At 62.3% G+C, this 16,395-nt stretch overlaps 2 protein-coding genes across 2 annotated transcripts; both read right to left on the bottom strand.

Annotated features, from left to right (window-relative positions):
* Window positions 1-150: 150 nt before the first annotated feature.
* On the bottom strand, window positions 151-11,608 carry LOC123830721 (laminin subunit beta-2-like). Its single transcript, XM_045857248.1, has 24 exons — window positions 11,576-11,608; window positions 9,906-10,020; window positions 9,750-9,823; window positions 9,466-9,654; window positions 9,333-9,396; window positions 7,804-8,003; window positions 7,594-7,714; window positions 7,322-7,510; window positions 7,051-7,230; window positions 6,809-6,921; window positions 6,058-6,137; window positions 5,814-5,970; window positions 5,094-5,252; window positions 4,885-5,006; window positions 4,472-4,592; window positions 3,810-4,002; window positions 3,575-3,718; window positions 3,256-3,487; window positions 3,013-3,176; window positions 2,471-2,710; window positions 2,162-2,382; window positions 1,221-1,317; window positions 658-711; window positions 151-161 (listed from the first exon to the last, which is right to left on the bottom strand). The coding sequence occupies exons 1-24, from the start codon at window positions 11,606-11,608 to the stop codon at window positions 151-153; spliced, it is 3,273 nt and encodes a 1,090-aa protein (XP_045713204.1).
* A 449-nt stretch (window positions 11,609-12,057) lies between these two features.
* CCDC71 (coiled-coil domain containing 71) lies at window positions 12,058-15,675 on the bottom strand. Its single transcript, XM_045857011.1, has 2 exons — window positions 15,610-15,675; window positions 12,058-13,654 (listed from the first exon to the last, which is right to left on the bottom strand). Exon 2 carries the CDS (start codon window positions 13,600-13,602, stop codon window positions 12,187-12,189), a length of 1,416 nt encoding a protein of 471 aa, XP_045712967.1. The 5' UTR covers window positions 13,603-13,654; window positions 15,610-15,675; the 3' UTR covers window positions 12,058-12,186.
* Window positions 15,676-16,395: the final 720 nt, after the last annotated feature.

Genomic DNA, 16,395 nt, shown 5'->3' with positions numbered 1-16,395 from the left:
GGACTCCTATGGCCCTCTTGGGCCAGGCCAAGCCCTTGAGAGAGTCTAGCTCCCGGGATAATTCTTCCAGACGTTCACACTCTTCCCTAACCCAGGACTCGCTTTCTGCCACGACCTGTCCTGGAGCCCACAGCATCTGGGCCAGTTCGGTCATTGCCCTCCTGTGGGGAGATGGCGCGTCAGCACGGCTGGAGATGTCTCTCCTCCACGATTCCCCACTTAAGCAAACCCAGATCCAGGACGCAGACAGGCCAACCTGGGGCCCTCTGAACCCCTGGCCCTGGGAACCTAGCTGAAGGCCTCTTCCCCGCGGACCCCAGGCCCCTTGCCTGAGTCCAGCTATCCACTCTGTAAGTTGCTGTGCGATCCCCACAGTGGGTGAAGGAGACTCCAGGAGCGTCTGTGCCTGCTGCAGGACTGCCTCCAGGGCCTGCTGGCGCCCACCCCGGCCCCTGACGCCCCAGCCAGGCGTCCCCTGGTGTAGGGCAGCTGCCTCCTGGGCCACAGCTTCCAGCTGCAGCCGGAGCAAAGCCAGGAGTTGGTCCCAGGAGGTGAAACAGGCAGGACAAGTCGTGCAGTGTGGGAAGCCACCTCTGGAGCCACGGGCACATGCCTGGCACCTCGGCCCTGAGATGCCCTCTCTGCAGAGGCAGGCACCTGTGTACGGGTCACAGCTGGGCGAGACGGAGCCCTGTGGGTCGCAGGCACAAGCTGTTGGGGAGAGAGAGGGTCAGGGCAGGTTGCGGGCAGCGCCTGCCTTTGCCTCACCTCCCAAAGAGGAGGGAAAAGCCCAAGGGTTGGGGATGGCCCTGTGAGAGTGTGAGGGTGCACCCCAGCCCTCGACCAGGCCCTCAACTGTGCAGAACTGCCACGGCACTGCCACCACCCTGGCCAGACAGGCCCTCTGGGCGGCAGACTTCGGGCAGGAAGGCAGCACAGACGCAGGGGCCCTGTAGCCCAGTCAGGGGCCCACTGCAGTCAGGGCTTGGCGGGCTGGTCAGCCAAGAGCCACCCACTGTGGCCCCGCTGCCCCTGGTTTGGCCAATGCTGCTGCCCTACAGCTGTCTTCGTGAGCACTTCTTGAGGTTTCGGAGCAAACAGCAATAAGCATCCTGTGGTCTCCCTCAGGAAAGCCCCGCTGTCCCCTGCTACTCTACACGGAGCGGCTCCTCCAGGGCAGCCTGGCCCCTGGTGGCGGGGCGTGGTAGTGCCCCTCTCACCTCTGCACTCCTGCTCCGGGTCACCCCAGTACCCATCCTGACACCGGGAGCACGTGCGGCCCCCGAATCCTGCCCGGCAGGGGCACTGGCCCGTGACCTGGGGGGGAGAGAGTGCAGACCAGTCAGCAAGAGCCCAGGGCCTCCACCGGAAGAGGGAGGGGCCTCGGGGGCTCAGGGGCAGCGCCTGCATTCCTGGAGCGCACAGCGCACACAGGCACACCCGGGCGCACTGTCTCCGCCCCCCCCCCCCCCCGTCAGCCCTGCCCCTGCTGCGCGCAGCGCCCACCCCCGCCTTGGCTAAGGGCGTCTCCGTCCTTGCTTCCTCTGGCCCGACCCCCTTGGCCAGCCTCGCCTCCCCCAGACCCTCTGGGTTCTCAGCTCCTGACCCGCTGCCCTTTGCTCCTCTGTGTCCCGAGTCGAACTCCCCACTGTCTCAGACTCTTACCCCGCTGCCTCCTTCACCTGACCGCCACCCTCTCCTCCCTAAAGGCACAGGACACACTTCAGGCCTCATGTCGTCGGTGGCTGACCACTACCCTCCTGGGAACACGAGCTTCCCACCGCCATCCCTCTCGACTGCACCAGCTCTGCCCCGGACCTTTGCCCGAGTCTCACTCAGCCTCTGTATCGGCCCCCAGCTCCCCCCGCACGCTGTTCTTCTTGGCCCACTCACAGGGGTGGCCCACGCACTGATGCAGGGCTGCACGCGGGGCCAGACCCATGCAGGCTCACGTCCGCTCTCCCCGGGCCTGTCCACAGGCTCACCGTTAAGGTCACACAAGCGCACAGATTCGCACAGCTGCTTGCGGCCACACGTGCCCCAGTGCTGGTGGTTCCGTGAACACTCGCACCAGCCACAAGTCACACCCTGTCACAGGCTCACACACATCCACTCACACCTGGCCACAGCCACGTGCTACGTGCAACACGGGCTCACTCACTGGGTGACACGCTGGATGCAGGGAGTGGTGCACATGGCAGCTGCAGGGCTCACAGCCCCGAGGCCCCCCTAGGTTCCAGAAGAGGGGGGCGCAGCGGCTACAGTCCCACCCCAGTGTGTGGGGGCGGCATGGGCACTGCCCGCTGAGCTGGTTGCAGAAGCAGGCTTCAGCCCCTGATGGGCACCTCGAAGGGACGGTGCCCCGGGGGTCACAGCTGCAGCCTGAGGAGAGGAAGGGCTTGGCAGGATGGAGGAAAGAGAGCCCACCTACCACCCAGGGATGCCTCCACCTACCCCACCACACACTCACGCCGGCAGCCCCCTGGGCGCAAGGCACTGCCGTGGAAGCCAGGCCTGCAGTGGGCGCAGCCAGGGCCGTGGCTGTGGTGCAGGCATCTCTGGCAGCGCCCACTGTGTGGGTCGCAGGCAGCGGGGTCCCGGGGGTCGATGTTGTTGTTACACTGGCAGGGCCGGCACGGACTCCTTCGGGGGTCCCCTTCTGGCCAAGGGCGCCCAAAGTAGCCCGAGGAACAGCGGTCACAGCGGGGCCCTGGAGGGGTTAGGGTACATGTAGTTATCTCAGGTCCCTTGAGGACTACGGTCCCGTACACCCAGCCAGAAAGCCCACAGCTTAGCCCGGAGGGCCGAAGACACAGTAGTCACATTAAGGCCCACCTCCTGGCTTACAAGCTCCTTGTCTGTAATTCCTCCCGTTTGACCCCCTCCCTCCACGGGAACCCCTTGAGGAGAGGTGCCAGACCTGCAGCTTGACACACAGATGGCCCTGGCAAAGACTTGCCTCGTGGACAGGTGAGAAGGGCCATGGGTTTGCCACTGGCAGCCATGCCTCACCTGCATAGCCAGGCGCACAGAGGCACAGGACACGTCCGCTCGCGTTGTCCATGTGGCAGGAAGTCCCATGATAGAGGCCAGAGCCGGGGGACCCAGGACAGAGGCAGGGCCGGCACTGCTGGCCTGAGCCCAGGGTGGGGTCTCCGTAGTAGCCGTCCAAGCACCTGGGGGCGGCAGCACAGGGAATGGGGCCTGGCCCACGCACCCTGACTCCCACCCGCCGCTTCCAGGGCCGGCACTCACCTCTCGCAGTGCCGGCCCGTTGTGGCTCCCCGGCAGGCCTGGCAGACGCCTGTGAGCGGGTGGCACAGCTCCGCGTGCCCATTGCAGACACAGGGCTGGCAGCGTGGGAAGCCCCACCGGTCGGGGAGGCAGCGGTCACAGCGGCGACCAGCAAGGCCCGCCCGGCACGTACACTGCCCGCTCACAGGGTTACAGATGGCACCGGTGGCACCCTTGGAATGGCAGCCACACTCTGTGGGGAATGACAGGACGACCAAGCCGTGCAGAGAAAGGAGGTGGCTGGTCCCAGGCCCCACACCCACCGGCCCCGAAGGCTCACCACTGCAGCCGGTGGGACCGAAGCCGTATGTTCCGGGCACACAGTGGTCACAGGTACGACCACCGATGTTAGGACGGCAGGGGCACTGCCCACCCAGCAGGGCACACTCAGTGCTCAGTGAACCCTGGGGGTGGCACTCACATGCTGGCAAGAGAAAGGGCAAGGTCAGATGCGCCTCGAGGTGCCTCCTCTGACCCCCCTCCTGCGGCCCGAGGACCCAGGGACACACACTCACGGAGGCCGCCCCCGTGAAGCAGGGCCGAGATGCTGCAGACGAGGCGGGCGCAGGCCTCGGGCTCAGCGCCGGGCAGGCCCGTCCTCGCTGCCTCCACGCAGCCTGCCTGGCGGAGCTCCTGCAAGCGCCCTGCGGCCCCGGGGTCCACAGGTCTCAGCCCGGGCAGCTCCTCCACCCGCGGCAGGAGTGCAACCTGGCAGGAGGGTGGAGGCGGCAGGCAGCGGGCAGGAACACAGCCCAGCGCACTGACACCCACTGCCCGCTGCCCTTCCTCGCGCTGGCCCTCACAGCCCCTTCCCGCCCCTTTCCAGTTTCTCTTGGAGTCTGTCTCTCCTTCCACTGCAGCGGCCCCAGTCTAGTCCGCGTGGAGCCCCCTTGCACTCAGGATCTTGGCAGCAGCGTGCCCCCGACAGTCCATTTACCCCGCGTCTCTTCTCGGCTCAAGCCCTTTCCTGGCTGCCCACTACCCCTCGGCTGGCCCACAAGTTCCCGAGAGGCCTGGTGCCTGCCTGTTCTCACCTCCCGTCCTCAGAACGGGACGCCCCCCTCCCGACCCTCCTTCCTCCCCTCCCCACTGGCCGACCTCAGTCCTTTCGGCGCCCAGATTGTCTGCTGTACCTTGCGCCTCCCCCAGAGGGGGGGTGGAGCCCCCAGAATCTCACCGAATCCAGAAAGACAGTGCCTCCCGCAGGCCTCCGGGCCGCTTTGATCCGCCACAGGCGCAGGGTCACGGAGTAGCGTGTTCCCGGCTCAAAGCAGAAAGGTCTGGATAGAACCACAGCTCTGGGGGGCGGGGGGGGGGGCAGAAAGGGTGGGGTAAGGAGGTCAGGATCAAGGGGTCCTGGCGGTGACCCACTTTTGTTTTTAGTGATTGGGTCCAATGTGTCTTCATCCGGCCAATTTAAAAAGAACAGCTCCTTAAATCCCGCTCTATTTTAAATTAAGCCCCTGTTTTGATTGTTCTAGACATGATGAGAGTCCATACTGGGAATTTCCCGCCTTGGCTGGGTGTTGTGTCAAATGTCTGGGAGCACAGTCGGGCCTTGGTGTCGGGGGGTCACCGTGTCCTGCCCACCTGTGTGCGTGGGTCAAGGTGGCCTGGAAGAGATGCTCCGAGGGCGGCAGGCGGGCACAGCGAGTGCTGCTGGGCGGAGACTGGGCGCGGACCCTGACCAAGGCCTGCCAGTCTTCAGGTGCCTGGGGTCAGGGGTCAGCCGTCACAGAACTGCCCCTGCCCACCACCCAGCGCCACCCATCCACCTGCCTGGCACCCACGCCACCGACCTGGGTCTCATAGCGCAGGACAATGTCATACTCCAGGGCACGAGGCACCGTGGGAGCCAGCAGAGAGAGGCCAGCCCCGTCGACCACATGTGCAAAGTCTAAGCCAGTCCACGGTGTGGAGCCAGCTCCCGGATGCAGGGATGCAGGCTCCTCTGGGGCCTGGACATGACACACAGACTCCCAGGCCCAGGCCCCTCTGGGACCCAGAACCCTCAGGACGCAGGTGTCCTTCCCCCGGGACTCCAGAGACCCGTATCCCCAGGGCTAAGGCCCCAGCTAAGACCCTAGTGACCGGTGACTTTACCCTGCTCCTCAGATGCCTCACTGTGGGCGGATGGTGGCTGTAGCGGGCTCGCCTGGCAGGGTGGGGGGCACAGCGAGGGTCACGCTGTCTCCGAAGTCGGGGCCGGAGCCAACGAGGGGAGCTCCCTGGGGCTTGTGTGCAGTGGGAAGGAGCAGGCCAGGGGGCTCCCTGGGGGCCAGTGGGGTATCAGTGTCCTCCAACATTCTGGCCCCATCCCCTCCCACACTGTCCTGGGAATGTGGACTCTGTCCAAGACACCACACCTCTGACCACACCGATGGCCCCACCCAGACTTCCTCACCTTCCTAACCCAGCCTCTCCTTCCAGCCAGCTCTCTCCAGATATTCCCTCCCTCCTCTGAGCCCCAAGGTCTGGGCTTTGATTTCCTCCTGCCCCTGCCCCTCCTGGACACTCACAGGCAGCCGAGGGTCAGCTGGCTGGAGGCTCTGGCCAAGCTCAGCTTCAGCAGTGGCCTGGTCGAGGGCAGCGCAGAAGTACCCAGACTGGAGTTCACGGCAGCGGCGGCCACGGAGATGGGGACGGCACAGACAGGCGCCCTCCGCTGCGGAACACCTGGGTGAGCATGGGGGTGGGGGTGGGGGGACAAAATCAACACCCAATTCTTGCCCCTCGAGCCCGCTCCCAGGCTCCGCCTTGTACCTGTTGCTGTAGGCACCCCCAAAGTCGCAGTCGCAGGGCCTGCAGCCTAGGGAGTCGCTGCTCAGCCCCCAGAACTCGGGCTGGAAGAAACAGGAGGGGGTGGAGGAAGGACAGTTCGCTCGATCCGGACAGGGCGAGGGTGAGGGTGAGGGTGAGGGTCAGGCGCCCGGGAAGTCGTTTACGGAGCTGCCTGCTGCAGGAGGAAGGGGGCCGAGGATGGGGCCTGAATGCCCCTCTGCCTGTGGCTCAGAGGGGGAGCGGGGACTCTGGTGTGCTCCTGCACGGCTTCACGGAGCGGAGGGAAAAAGAGAGAAGATAAGGACACACAGCCCTGGCTGGTGTGGCTCAGTGGATTGCGAACTGAAAAGACTGCCGGTTTGATTCCCGGTCAGGGCACATGCCTGGGCCACAAGCCGGGTGCCCAGTTGGGGGCATGGGAGAGGCAACTGATGGATGTTTCTCTCTCTCTCTTTCTCCTTCCCTTCCCCTCTCTCTAAACATAAGTAAATAAAATATTTTCTTTTCAAGACTTTATTTACTTATGTTTAGAGAGAGGGGAAGGGAAGGAGAAGGAGAGGGGGGGAAACATCGATGTGCGAGAGGGACATCAATGGTGACCAGGTCAGGAAATGGCACCACCCCACGTGCGAGGCTCGGTCTGCAGTATTCTGCATTTAGCCTTATTCCGGTCAGCTTCCAGAAGCTCAGTGCCCAAGATCAAGGTCAAATCAAAACGAAGGCCGAGACTCACCAGACAACGGCTGCAGTCCCGTCCAGAGACAAAGCGTTTGCAGTGGCAGGCTCCGCTGGAGGGGTCACAGGCAGGAGTGCCGGGGACCCGGCCCCGGGGGTCACACCTGCAGGCTGAGGCACAAGGCTCTCAGGGTGCTAAGGGGACGGCTGCAGGGGTGTGGGGGTGCGTGTTATCAGGGCAGGGATGGGGGGCAGACCAGGGAGGACACGCGGGTGGGGTCCACTCTTAGGGTCACTCACGCTGGCAGCCCTCCGAGTGGGTAAGGCTCAGGCCATAGTGACCCGGCCGGCAGGCGTCACAGCGTCGGCCCCAGACGTTCCCTTTGCAGCGACACAGCCCAGAGAGGAGGCCGCGGGTCTCATCTGTGTGGGCGTCACACAGCCCCCCTTCCAGCGCGCCCGCAGGGTCACAGTCACAGGCTGGGGCCAGAGTCGGAGTGAGGACAGAGTTAGGTCAGAGGTCACCACGGAGGGGAACGGCCGGTGGGGTGAATTGGGATTGGAGGCTCACGTTTGCAGGAGCGAGGGGAACGGGGATCTTCCTGGGGGTCTCGGTGGAAGAAGGGCCGGCAGAGCTCGCAGCGGCGCCCAGCTGTGTTGTGCTGACACGTGTCACACACGCCTCCGCTCACGTTGCCAGAAGCCAGATACAGGGCCATGTCAAAGTGGCAGCTGCGGGCGTGCCCGTGGCACTGGCACTCTGGGGCAGAGCAAGGCGGGAGGGTGTGGGGTTGGGTTCCCCCTCGGCCAGTGTGGCCGGGCTGGGTAGGGCGTGGCACCTACCCTGGCAGGCATGGGGGTGCCCAGGCTCCGCTGGGTGCCACGGGCGGTCCCAGTGCAGGTCCTGGCAGCGCTCACAGTGGGCCCCCGCTGTGTGATGGCGGCAGACACAGTGGCCATGCACCTGGCAGGAAGGAGGGCGAGGCGAGTCGGCCCCAGTCCCCCCGCCTGCCCACCCCACCAGCCGCAGGACGCCCCTCCCGCGGCGCTCACCATGCCTTCCACCCTGGCTGGTGCCCCGGGCGCAGGCCTGCACTCAGAGGAGTGGCCGTGGCACAGGCAGCTGCCGCTGGCCACGAGCTCATAGAGGGCATAGTAGTAGAAGGGGTGTCCCTTGAGGCCTCCCAGGGGCCTGTCGCCCAGGGTGTGCAGTCTGGAGAAGTTCACACGGAGGTTAGTCACACGCAGGAGCTCTGGAGACAGAGTGAGGGGCCTCAGGTGCGCTGCTCACCGTTCTGCTATGGCTGGAACTCAGGCGAGGAATTGGGGGGGGCTGTCTCTCCCCTCTCTGCATCATTGCAGCCACCTCTTCCAGCACCCCTGCTGTGGGACTTCCCCGTCCCTGTTCCCCGGGGAGTACCATCTGAGGATGACCACAGCCTAAGGGTGGTGACTCCCTCTGCCCTGCTCCAGCCCTGGTACCCTTCCCCAGCTGAGACTTCTGCACACCCCACTGCCTCCTGGACGCCCCCTTCTGGAGTCTCTAGCTATCTGAAACCTGCTTCCCCAGGGCAGTGAAGGATTCCATTCCCCGGCCCGCCATCCAAACCACACAGGGTATTGGTTTGCTTACTCATCAACCGCCTTTCTCACTTTTATGTCAGCGTCGTGAAGACGGCGACCTTGTCTCTCTGCTCCCCGCAGAGAGCTGCTCAGGAGAGGCTGACACAGAGCGGGGTGTGCACCGGACGTGCACATGGGCAGAGAGATGGGTCCATGGCTCCTGCTTCTGCTCCGCAGCTTAAGTCTAGCTACCTGGCCAAGGCTACCTCCCCTCTCCCCTTTGCCAGGGTTCTCCTTTCTCCTGGTCAAAGCAATGGGCGATGGCTGCTCAGGGACCTAGCGTGGGAGCTCGGGGCGAGTAGTTGGTAATAACCACAGTCGAGGCGGGTGGAGTGTAGAGAAGCTAGTTTGGGGTTTGTCCTCCCGCTGTGTGCTCTCCTGGCCTGGCTCTGGGCCATCCTGTTGGATTATGATTGTGTCTCTCTTGTTCTTTATTTAGCAAGACTTCTGCTTTACAAGGTCACCCCGAGACACCCTGGTGCCACCTAGAGGCAGCTGCAGGGATATAGGGTGCCCATTACGGCCAGGGTGACGAATCTCGGGGGAGAGCAATGAGGAGGGGGCACCACAGGGGCAGCGATGGGGGCTCCCAAAGGGGAGAGTTATGAGACCCAGTGATGGGAGCGGAGACGTGGGGGCCGGGTTTGGGGGCTGGTGTGGACAGCAGTGATAGGGACCACAGCGGGGCCCCACCCATGAATTCAGCCGGGGCCAGTCCCCACACAGTGGGCACAGGTATGGGGAACAGTGCTGGGATGGGAGTGGGGCCCATAACAGGGACCCCAACAAAAAGGACTACGATGGGGCAGAGCTGGGGCGCAAGGCTGGGGGACTGAGCTGCCGACCTAACACCCTGCCTCACTGCCACATACACCCAGGCAGGACCTCGCTTCCCCCCCGCCCCGCTTCTGGCTGCTCTGATACGCAGGGACTCCAGGACTGGCTGGGAGAATAATTACCCTGAATCTTGGGGTCGTTTGGGTTCTCCACCTGGATGGCTGGGTCCAGAACTTGGAAAACCACCTGAGGAAGAAGCCAGCCTGAGCCTCTGGCTTCACTCCAGGGCCCAAACCCCCTTCCTCTGGGCCTGACCTTGCCCTCAGTGGGAGGCTCAGTGCCCGAGTAACGCTGATCGCAGACGAGGTCACCGACTCTGTGGCCAGGGGCGGGAGGGATCCCAGGAAAGAGGTGCGAGCAGTTGTGGGCAAAGTATCGGTACACGTGCCAGGAGCGGCCATGGTCCACCGAACGCTCGAGGCTCAGAGCTGCCGGGCGGAACGTCTGGGGACGGTAGGGGGTCCTTGGGTTACCGGGGGCAAGCATCTCCGGCGGCCACCGGGACAGGAGGCGCACAGCAAGCTTTCAGGCTGGGTCACCTTAAAAGTCATGACGAGGTGGGTAAAGTAGAAAGCACCCTCTAGGTCTAGCTGGATGGTGACGTTCTCAACACCTGTAACCACAAGGGCTGGTCGGTGACCAGACCCTGACTTCAGACCCCAAACCCGCACACAGAGGTACGCCGGCACCCTCACCACTCTCAGCTTGCCACCAGGTCTTGTTGATAGCAGGTCCACTCCGGGAGATCACATTCTCAATGCCATGGCCACCCCGGTCCCGAGAGTCACAAAAGAAGCAATTTTCAGCATCCTAGCAGAGTGCCCAAGGAGACGGACTAGGCAGGAGGTGCACGACTGGCCCCCAACTCCAAAACTTAACAGCACAGACCTCTCCGCTAGCCCCCAGCAACGACCTGAACTCCCATGGGGCCCAACCTCCCAGGAAAACCCAGAGACACTGCAGCCAGAGGCCTCACCCTCCTCCCCACCTGCAGGTGCCTGACAGTGCAGTAGGGCTCAGGGCTGTGGAGGCCACAGGTGGACGAGGCATGAAGATTCTGGGCACGGCCCACAAGCAGGTTGCCAGTGGGTGGGTGGCAGCTGCCACTTGAGCAGCCGGGTGGGGCGAGTTTGTCCGGCACCTCCTGCGCAACTGTTCTGGGGGCCTGGACTGGGAGGAGTAGGGTCTCAGTGGAGATCCTAGGGCACCCCCTCCAACCTCACCCCACCTCACCCCATCAGGAGGCTTGGAGACTTCTCCCCCTCTGGATGGCTCTTGGGAAAACAGCCAACGTCTCACCCATTGGTGGCGGCAGAAGCAGCAGCAGAACCGAAAGGAGGGGGCCTAGCCTAGCTGGGGGTCCTGAGCGGCGGGAGCTAGAACCAGGCCTGCGAGAGAGGATGCAGAGTGGGCCCCAGGCTGGGCCACCCTTGAGGAGCTGAGCGTGGCCCTCGGGTCCTTCCCCATACTCACATGGCAGATGGAAGCAGGGTTGTCAGAGGCAAGATACAGTGCAGTGCTGTGGGATCACCGTGCAGCTGGGAGCCAGGAAAACCAAGGGAATCCGCACCCAGGGGAAGGATATTAGTTAACAGCCACCAGATGCAGAAAGGTGGGGAGGGAACACCAAGAAGCACTCAAGAGCTTCTCTGCAGGTCCTCCGTCTGTCCGCGGCAACCAGGGCTGGTGGGGCCAGGGTTCAGACTAACCCAGAGACAGAAAAGATCTGATTCTCATTCAAATGAGGTTCCCACCCCTAGTCCTGAAAGGCTGTGCGTCTCCAGGGGCCTCTGGGGAATGTACCCCCCTCCCTGCCAGCCCCAGCCACTGCCTTTCAGGCTGGGCAGCCAGCAAAAGACTGGCAGATGGGCAGGGAGCTAGTTTTGTTCAGGGCTCGAAGCCCAGCCCCCTCTTCTGAAGCAGGAAGAACTGATAGTATCTGAAACGTACAGGCCCCTGATGGGAGGCGTGAGGCTGGACTTGGGAACCGATGGAGCACAGGGAACCCGAGCAGAAAGCACTGTCGATGGACACAACCTGGAGAGGCTCCTGGCTCAACTGCCACGGCATCCCACCCGCCCCAGGAGAAAGTTTCTAGGTCGGTGAGGGCGGATTCTGTGCCCTACAGCCCAGGGCTCTCACCTCTGACTCTACCCAACTCCTCATTCATTGGAAAAGTCTAAGCTAGTGACTCTCTTTTGGAAGGAGCAAGGGAGGAGAGGCAGAGGTACGGCAGCCACTTTACGGCAGACCAGCCCAGGCAAAGCCCCAAGGCTTTGGCCACAGCAGGCTGGCAGACAAGGCCAGGCTGTCTGCACTGCCCCTGGGGAGCAGTATCACCCACCCCCTTCCCTGGCCTACAAACCTGCAGGGTGCGAGGCTCCCCACAGTCACCCATTGTCCTATCTGGATAACAAACCAGGGCAGCCCAAAGGGGAGGTGTCCCACCTAAGTGGCTCTGCCCCTGCCCCAGGAGGTGCCTCTTACACATCTAGAGAGGGTGGGACATCCAGAGGGGCCCGGAAGCCCACCCCTTCCCAGACCTCCCATCCCTCGCATTGATGGCCAGCCCCAGGCTACCAGCGCTCTCTCTGGCAGCCCTGTTCCTGGGGCCCCTTTTCCTATATGCTCACGCTGGCTTACTGCACGCGCGCGCACACACACACACACACACACACACACACACACACACACCATGGACAGCAGGCAAGGAGACTGGCAAGTGGAAAGGTATAAAACGTGATAGATGAAACAGTGAACATACAACTTGAAGAGTAACGAGTCACAGTGCATTGCTCCATGAGAACACCCCCTCCCGCCCACCCACCCCAACCCCACACCCTCCAGTCTTTGAAAGAAGGCTGGTGGCTGCCAGGGCCCTGGAGAGGCACCCAGAGTCCATGGGCATTGCACACTGTGCCACTGACAACACAGACAGTTGGGCTCAGTTTCCCGAAACATTGCTATGTGAAGGAATCAGGGTACCGAGTATGGCAGCAACGGCTGTAGCCGTATTACAGGGGACAGGTTCACACGGAGGATGCGTTGAGCCTGCAGCCGCACCTCATCGTCTGAGAACCGCCTGTCCACCTTGATGGCCTGGAATTTCAGTAGCTTTGCTGTTCCAGGACCTAGACATGCCTTAGGGGATCGGGGCCCAAGCCGTGATCTCTTCTGGGGAAGACCTTCAGCCTCTTCGGCCCTTTTCCTCTTCTGCCCCACAGTCTCAGGGCGGCTTTTCCGGCCTGGCCTTGCAGTTCTGGCCTGAACAGACCCTTTTGGCCTGCCCCTGCCCCTGGGCTGGGTCCGAGCCACCTTGGCCCACGTTGCCTTGGCCTTGGCCCTGGCCCGCATTTCCTTGGCCTTGGCCTTGGCCCGCACTGCCTTGGCTTTGGCCTTGGCCCGCATTGCCTTGGCCTTGGCCTTGGCCTTGATCCGTGCTGCCTTGGCCTTGGCCTTGGCACGAGCTGCCTTAGCTTTTTCCCGGGCCTTTGCCACCTTGGCCTGTGCACAGGCCACTTTGGCTAGTGTTTTAGCTGTCTTGGCCTGGGCTGTTTTGATGCTCAAGGAAGAGACACCTTTCATTCGTGGGCCACTGAGGGATCCAGTAGTCTTACAGGTCTTTCTCCGAGGCCCAGTGCTTTGTCGGGGTCCAGCCCTGGGGCCTCGGCGAACCAGACACTTAGGACCCTTGCTTGTGGCTTTTCTGGGAACTCTGGGCTGGGCGTTCCCCAGCCCCTTCGCCGAACCTTTCCGCAGCTTCAGGGAAGAGTCCGCAAGAGAGAGCTGCAGGGACTGTGTCTTGTGCTTGGTACCCAAGCAGGGCATGGGAGTCTTGAGCGGAACCAGCGCCTCGAGGACAACGGAGAGCCGCATGGCAGGGTAGACACCTGGGTAGAGGTGGGCGGGGAAACCCATCGCCGTACCCCGGGCACGGCTGGCACTTGACTGCTTCAGGGAGCTCAGTAGCAAGTTGGTGGTAGCGTGCTTGGCAAGGGCTGGTGTGGATGCTTTGGCCAGTCTGCCAGACAGTGGCATGGGAAGCAGCGTGGCCCGGCCTGCAGGCAGCCGCATAGCAGTTCGGGGAGCACTGGCCGGAAGCGATGTGGTGGCTGGGGTGGGGGCACGAGCCTGCAGCTTCGTCTGACTTGGGGGTTTGGCCGTGCACGAACTGTAGCCGTAGACATCGCCACTGCGCAAGATGGTGGGCTGGAAACCATCATCCCGTAGGCCCTGCAGAAAGGCCACAAGCTGCGCCTCTGTGGCACTGAGATCCTGGCTCATGGGGTTAAAGACAAGCAGCGCCTCTTCCAGGGCCTTCTTCCCTGCCGTGGAGATCCGCGACCAAGAGTGTACAGCCTTCTCCTCCACATGCTGCACCACCACGCTCATGGCATTAGGTACTGCAGACCTGCCCGGGCAGCCGCAAACCAGCGCTCGGCACCTCCAAGGCAAGAGGAAAAGAGTCCGTGAGAATGGCATTGAGAAAGGCGCCAGGACAGGGAGCAGGTCTTGCATGCTCCGTAACACCCACTGACGAAGAGGCCTGACCAGAGCAAGCTACTCCTTGAAGCACAACACTGTTCTGACCTGCCACGGGGGCGGGGTAGAGGTCGGGGAGAGGACCCATGTGGATCAAAGGCAGCTCCTCCAGAACAGAGGCCCACCAGCTCATCAGAGTCATCCAGCCTGCTGTTGTGTCCCTAGAAAGATCTGGGCTTGGCTAGGCCGTGTTAATTCAATTCTGTATTCTCTGAGGCCAGAAATCTAGTATTAGACTCAACCACGGACACATAAGTGAGTATCTCTGTCCTCAAGGGGCCCTGTACAGAAGGCAAGAGATACCATCAAGGTTCTCAGGAACACACACTGGCACCCAGCTTAGCTTGCCAGTGAGTCAGGAAAGAATTCTTGGGAGAGCCAACACCTAGCAGGGACCTGAGTGATAACAGGAAAGGATCAGATGGAAATGGAAAAAGGGAACGGCCTATGCGAAGACGCCAAAGTGAGAAAGAGTAAGACACACCTGACGTGACTGGAGTCTGTGGTCAGGGCTGAAAGATCCAGTTGGAAAAAATGAGTGAAAGGAGAGCAACACAAACTTTAAATGCTCCCTGAATGCTGGCTGAAGGGTCCGGACTTCCACCCAATATCCATGCCCATCCCTGTTCCTAAAGATGCTGCTATTCAGGTGCCCAGGGGTGAATCTCCCTGCCCATCAAAAGTTCTGCTTTCAGAGTTCCCAGATAGGCCATCTGAGGGTTCAATTCCTAGCTCTAGAGTCCTGGAGACCAACCAGACTCTCCTTCAACAGAACCGAAAAAGATGATGAGCAGTAGGTGGTAATGACACAGCTCTAGACCGTCAGGCAGCTTTGGGGCCAGGCAGCCAGATCAAGAGCGCTCAGGGTCTAACAATGAGATCTAAGGGCTCCAAGAAGGACAGTCCATAAGGTGGACAGTAGAAATGTGAGCTGTTCTAACCAGGGCTTGGAGGGCCAACCTTGGTACCGCCCAGATGGAGCTGTCTGGAAACACCCCAGTTGTCCCAGGCTTCTCTGAAGCAGCTGTAGGCTGTGGATCACGTCTAACATCTAATGCCCCACCCAGCAATGAGGGCCCAGAGGCAGCTCCCCATCTGTACCGGGAGCATTAAAAGATCAGCTGGGATCAGGCACACCCCTGGGGCCAAGAGGAACGTCTGTGCAGCTACTTCCTGCCATCCTAATGGAGCAGATAGTTTTCAGAATCCCCTAGAGGGAGTGCCCTGGGGCTCTTTGTTTGGAAACATCCTCAGATCCTCAGGTGTCTCCGGCACTTCCCCTCTCCAGAGGCCATTCTCCAAGCACAATCCTTGCACGTGGCTTCAGTTATTTCATTTTATTTTTCCAGGGGGTGTAGTTCCCCGGGTTTTGAACTGCAGAACAGGTAAGGGTTCAGATACCGGCACGGATACTAGGGATGAACTGGGTGCTCTTTTGCCCAAGACGGTATGAACCCTTCGGAAGGGTCTTCTGAGCTTTCCAAGAAGCTCTGGAAACAGGCAGCAGACCGGCCCCCCAATTCCCTTCATACGTGCCCCAGGGGCCGGCAGGGAAAGTTGACCATGGGGGACGGGAGAGGCCCCATCCAAGCGGATCCCAGGCAGGGTGTTCAGGGCTGGGAATCCAAGTCCCTGCGGCCCGAACCGCGGTTAGGAGCGGGGCGGGTCTCAAGAGGGAGCAAGATGTACCGGGCGTCTGGATCAGCCCGACGGGCCGCGCAGCCCCAGGGTGGGGTCGTTGGGCACGGGGTGGGGGTGGGTTGAGGGTCTCGGCTGGGCCGGCCGCCCGGCCCGTCCGCCCTAACGTCTCGCGGACAGCCCCTCCGCGGCGCGGCTAGGCCCACGGCCCCAACCTACCGGCGCCGCCGCGGGGACCCAGGACGCACCTCTGCGCCGCCTCCGCTGCTCCAACATGGCCGCCCGCTGCGCACCGGAAGTACGCTGCGCTTCCGCTTCCGGGACCTGGCCCGCCCCTGGTGACCCTTGACCCCCTAGACCCCGTTTCCCCTAAAGTTGGGGGGCAGGGTAGGTGGGGGTACCTGGGAGGGCTTCCTGGAGGAAGTAGCAGCGGGGACCGTTCTAAACTCATCCGGGCTTGTGCAGGAGTCTGAGGGGCAGAGGCGCTCTTGGACGTGGCCCCCGGCAGGACTGCACTGGAGCCCGTCCAGGACTGGATGGATTATGGGCCTGACCGAGATCCTCTTGGAGGGGCCTGGTGCTGCAGCAGCATTTGGGAGGGACTCCTGGCAAGATCCAAGCTGTCCTTAACCCCCTGGGTCTCCCGCAGGCACTCACAAGGCCTGCCTCGGTCTCAGGCGCCCGACCAGAGAGCAAAAGAGGAGTGCCCCAAGCCTGGGAGGGTTGCAGGGGAGCCTCTTCGTTTTGCAGCACTGGTACCTCCTCTGTGGGCAGTAGTAGGCCCTCCTCTCCGCCTGAGAATGGAACCCACCGGAAGTGTCACGAAAGGCTGCTGTGCACACTTACGCTACACGCAAACCCAAAGCTGGACAAAGGGCTAGAAGCACTGACCACAAATGAGCAGGAGAGTTTGCATTTCCTGCTGGACACCTTGGCTACACTTTAGGCACTGAGGACCCCGCCATTAGTGCTGAAACTTGTGAAGCTCTAAAGCTGAGCACGTAC

The sequence above is a fragment of the Phyllostomus hastatus genome, unplaced genomic scaffold (assembly GCF_019186645.2).
Source record: "Phyllostomus hastatus isolate PE091 unplaced genomic scaffold, TTU_PhHast_1.1 phas_scaffold_129, whole genome shotgun sequence".
Lineage (NCBI taxonomy): Eukaryota > Metazoa > Chordata > Mammalia > Chiroptera > Phyllostomidae > Phyllostomus > Phyllostomus hastatus.
The sequence above is the reverse complement of the archived record's forward strand: the minus strand, read 5'-3'. Positions and strand labels throughout refer to the sequence as shown.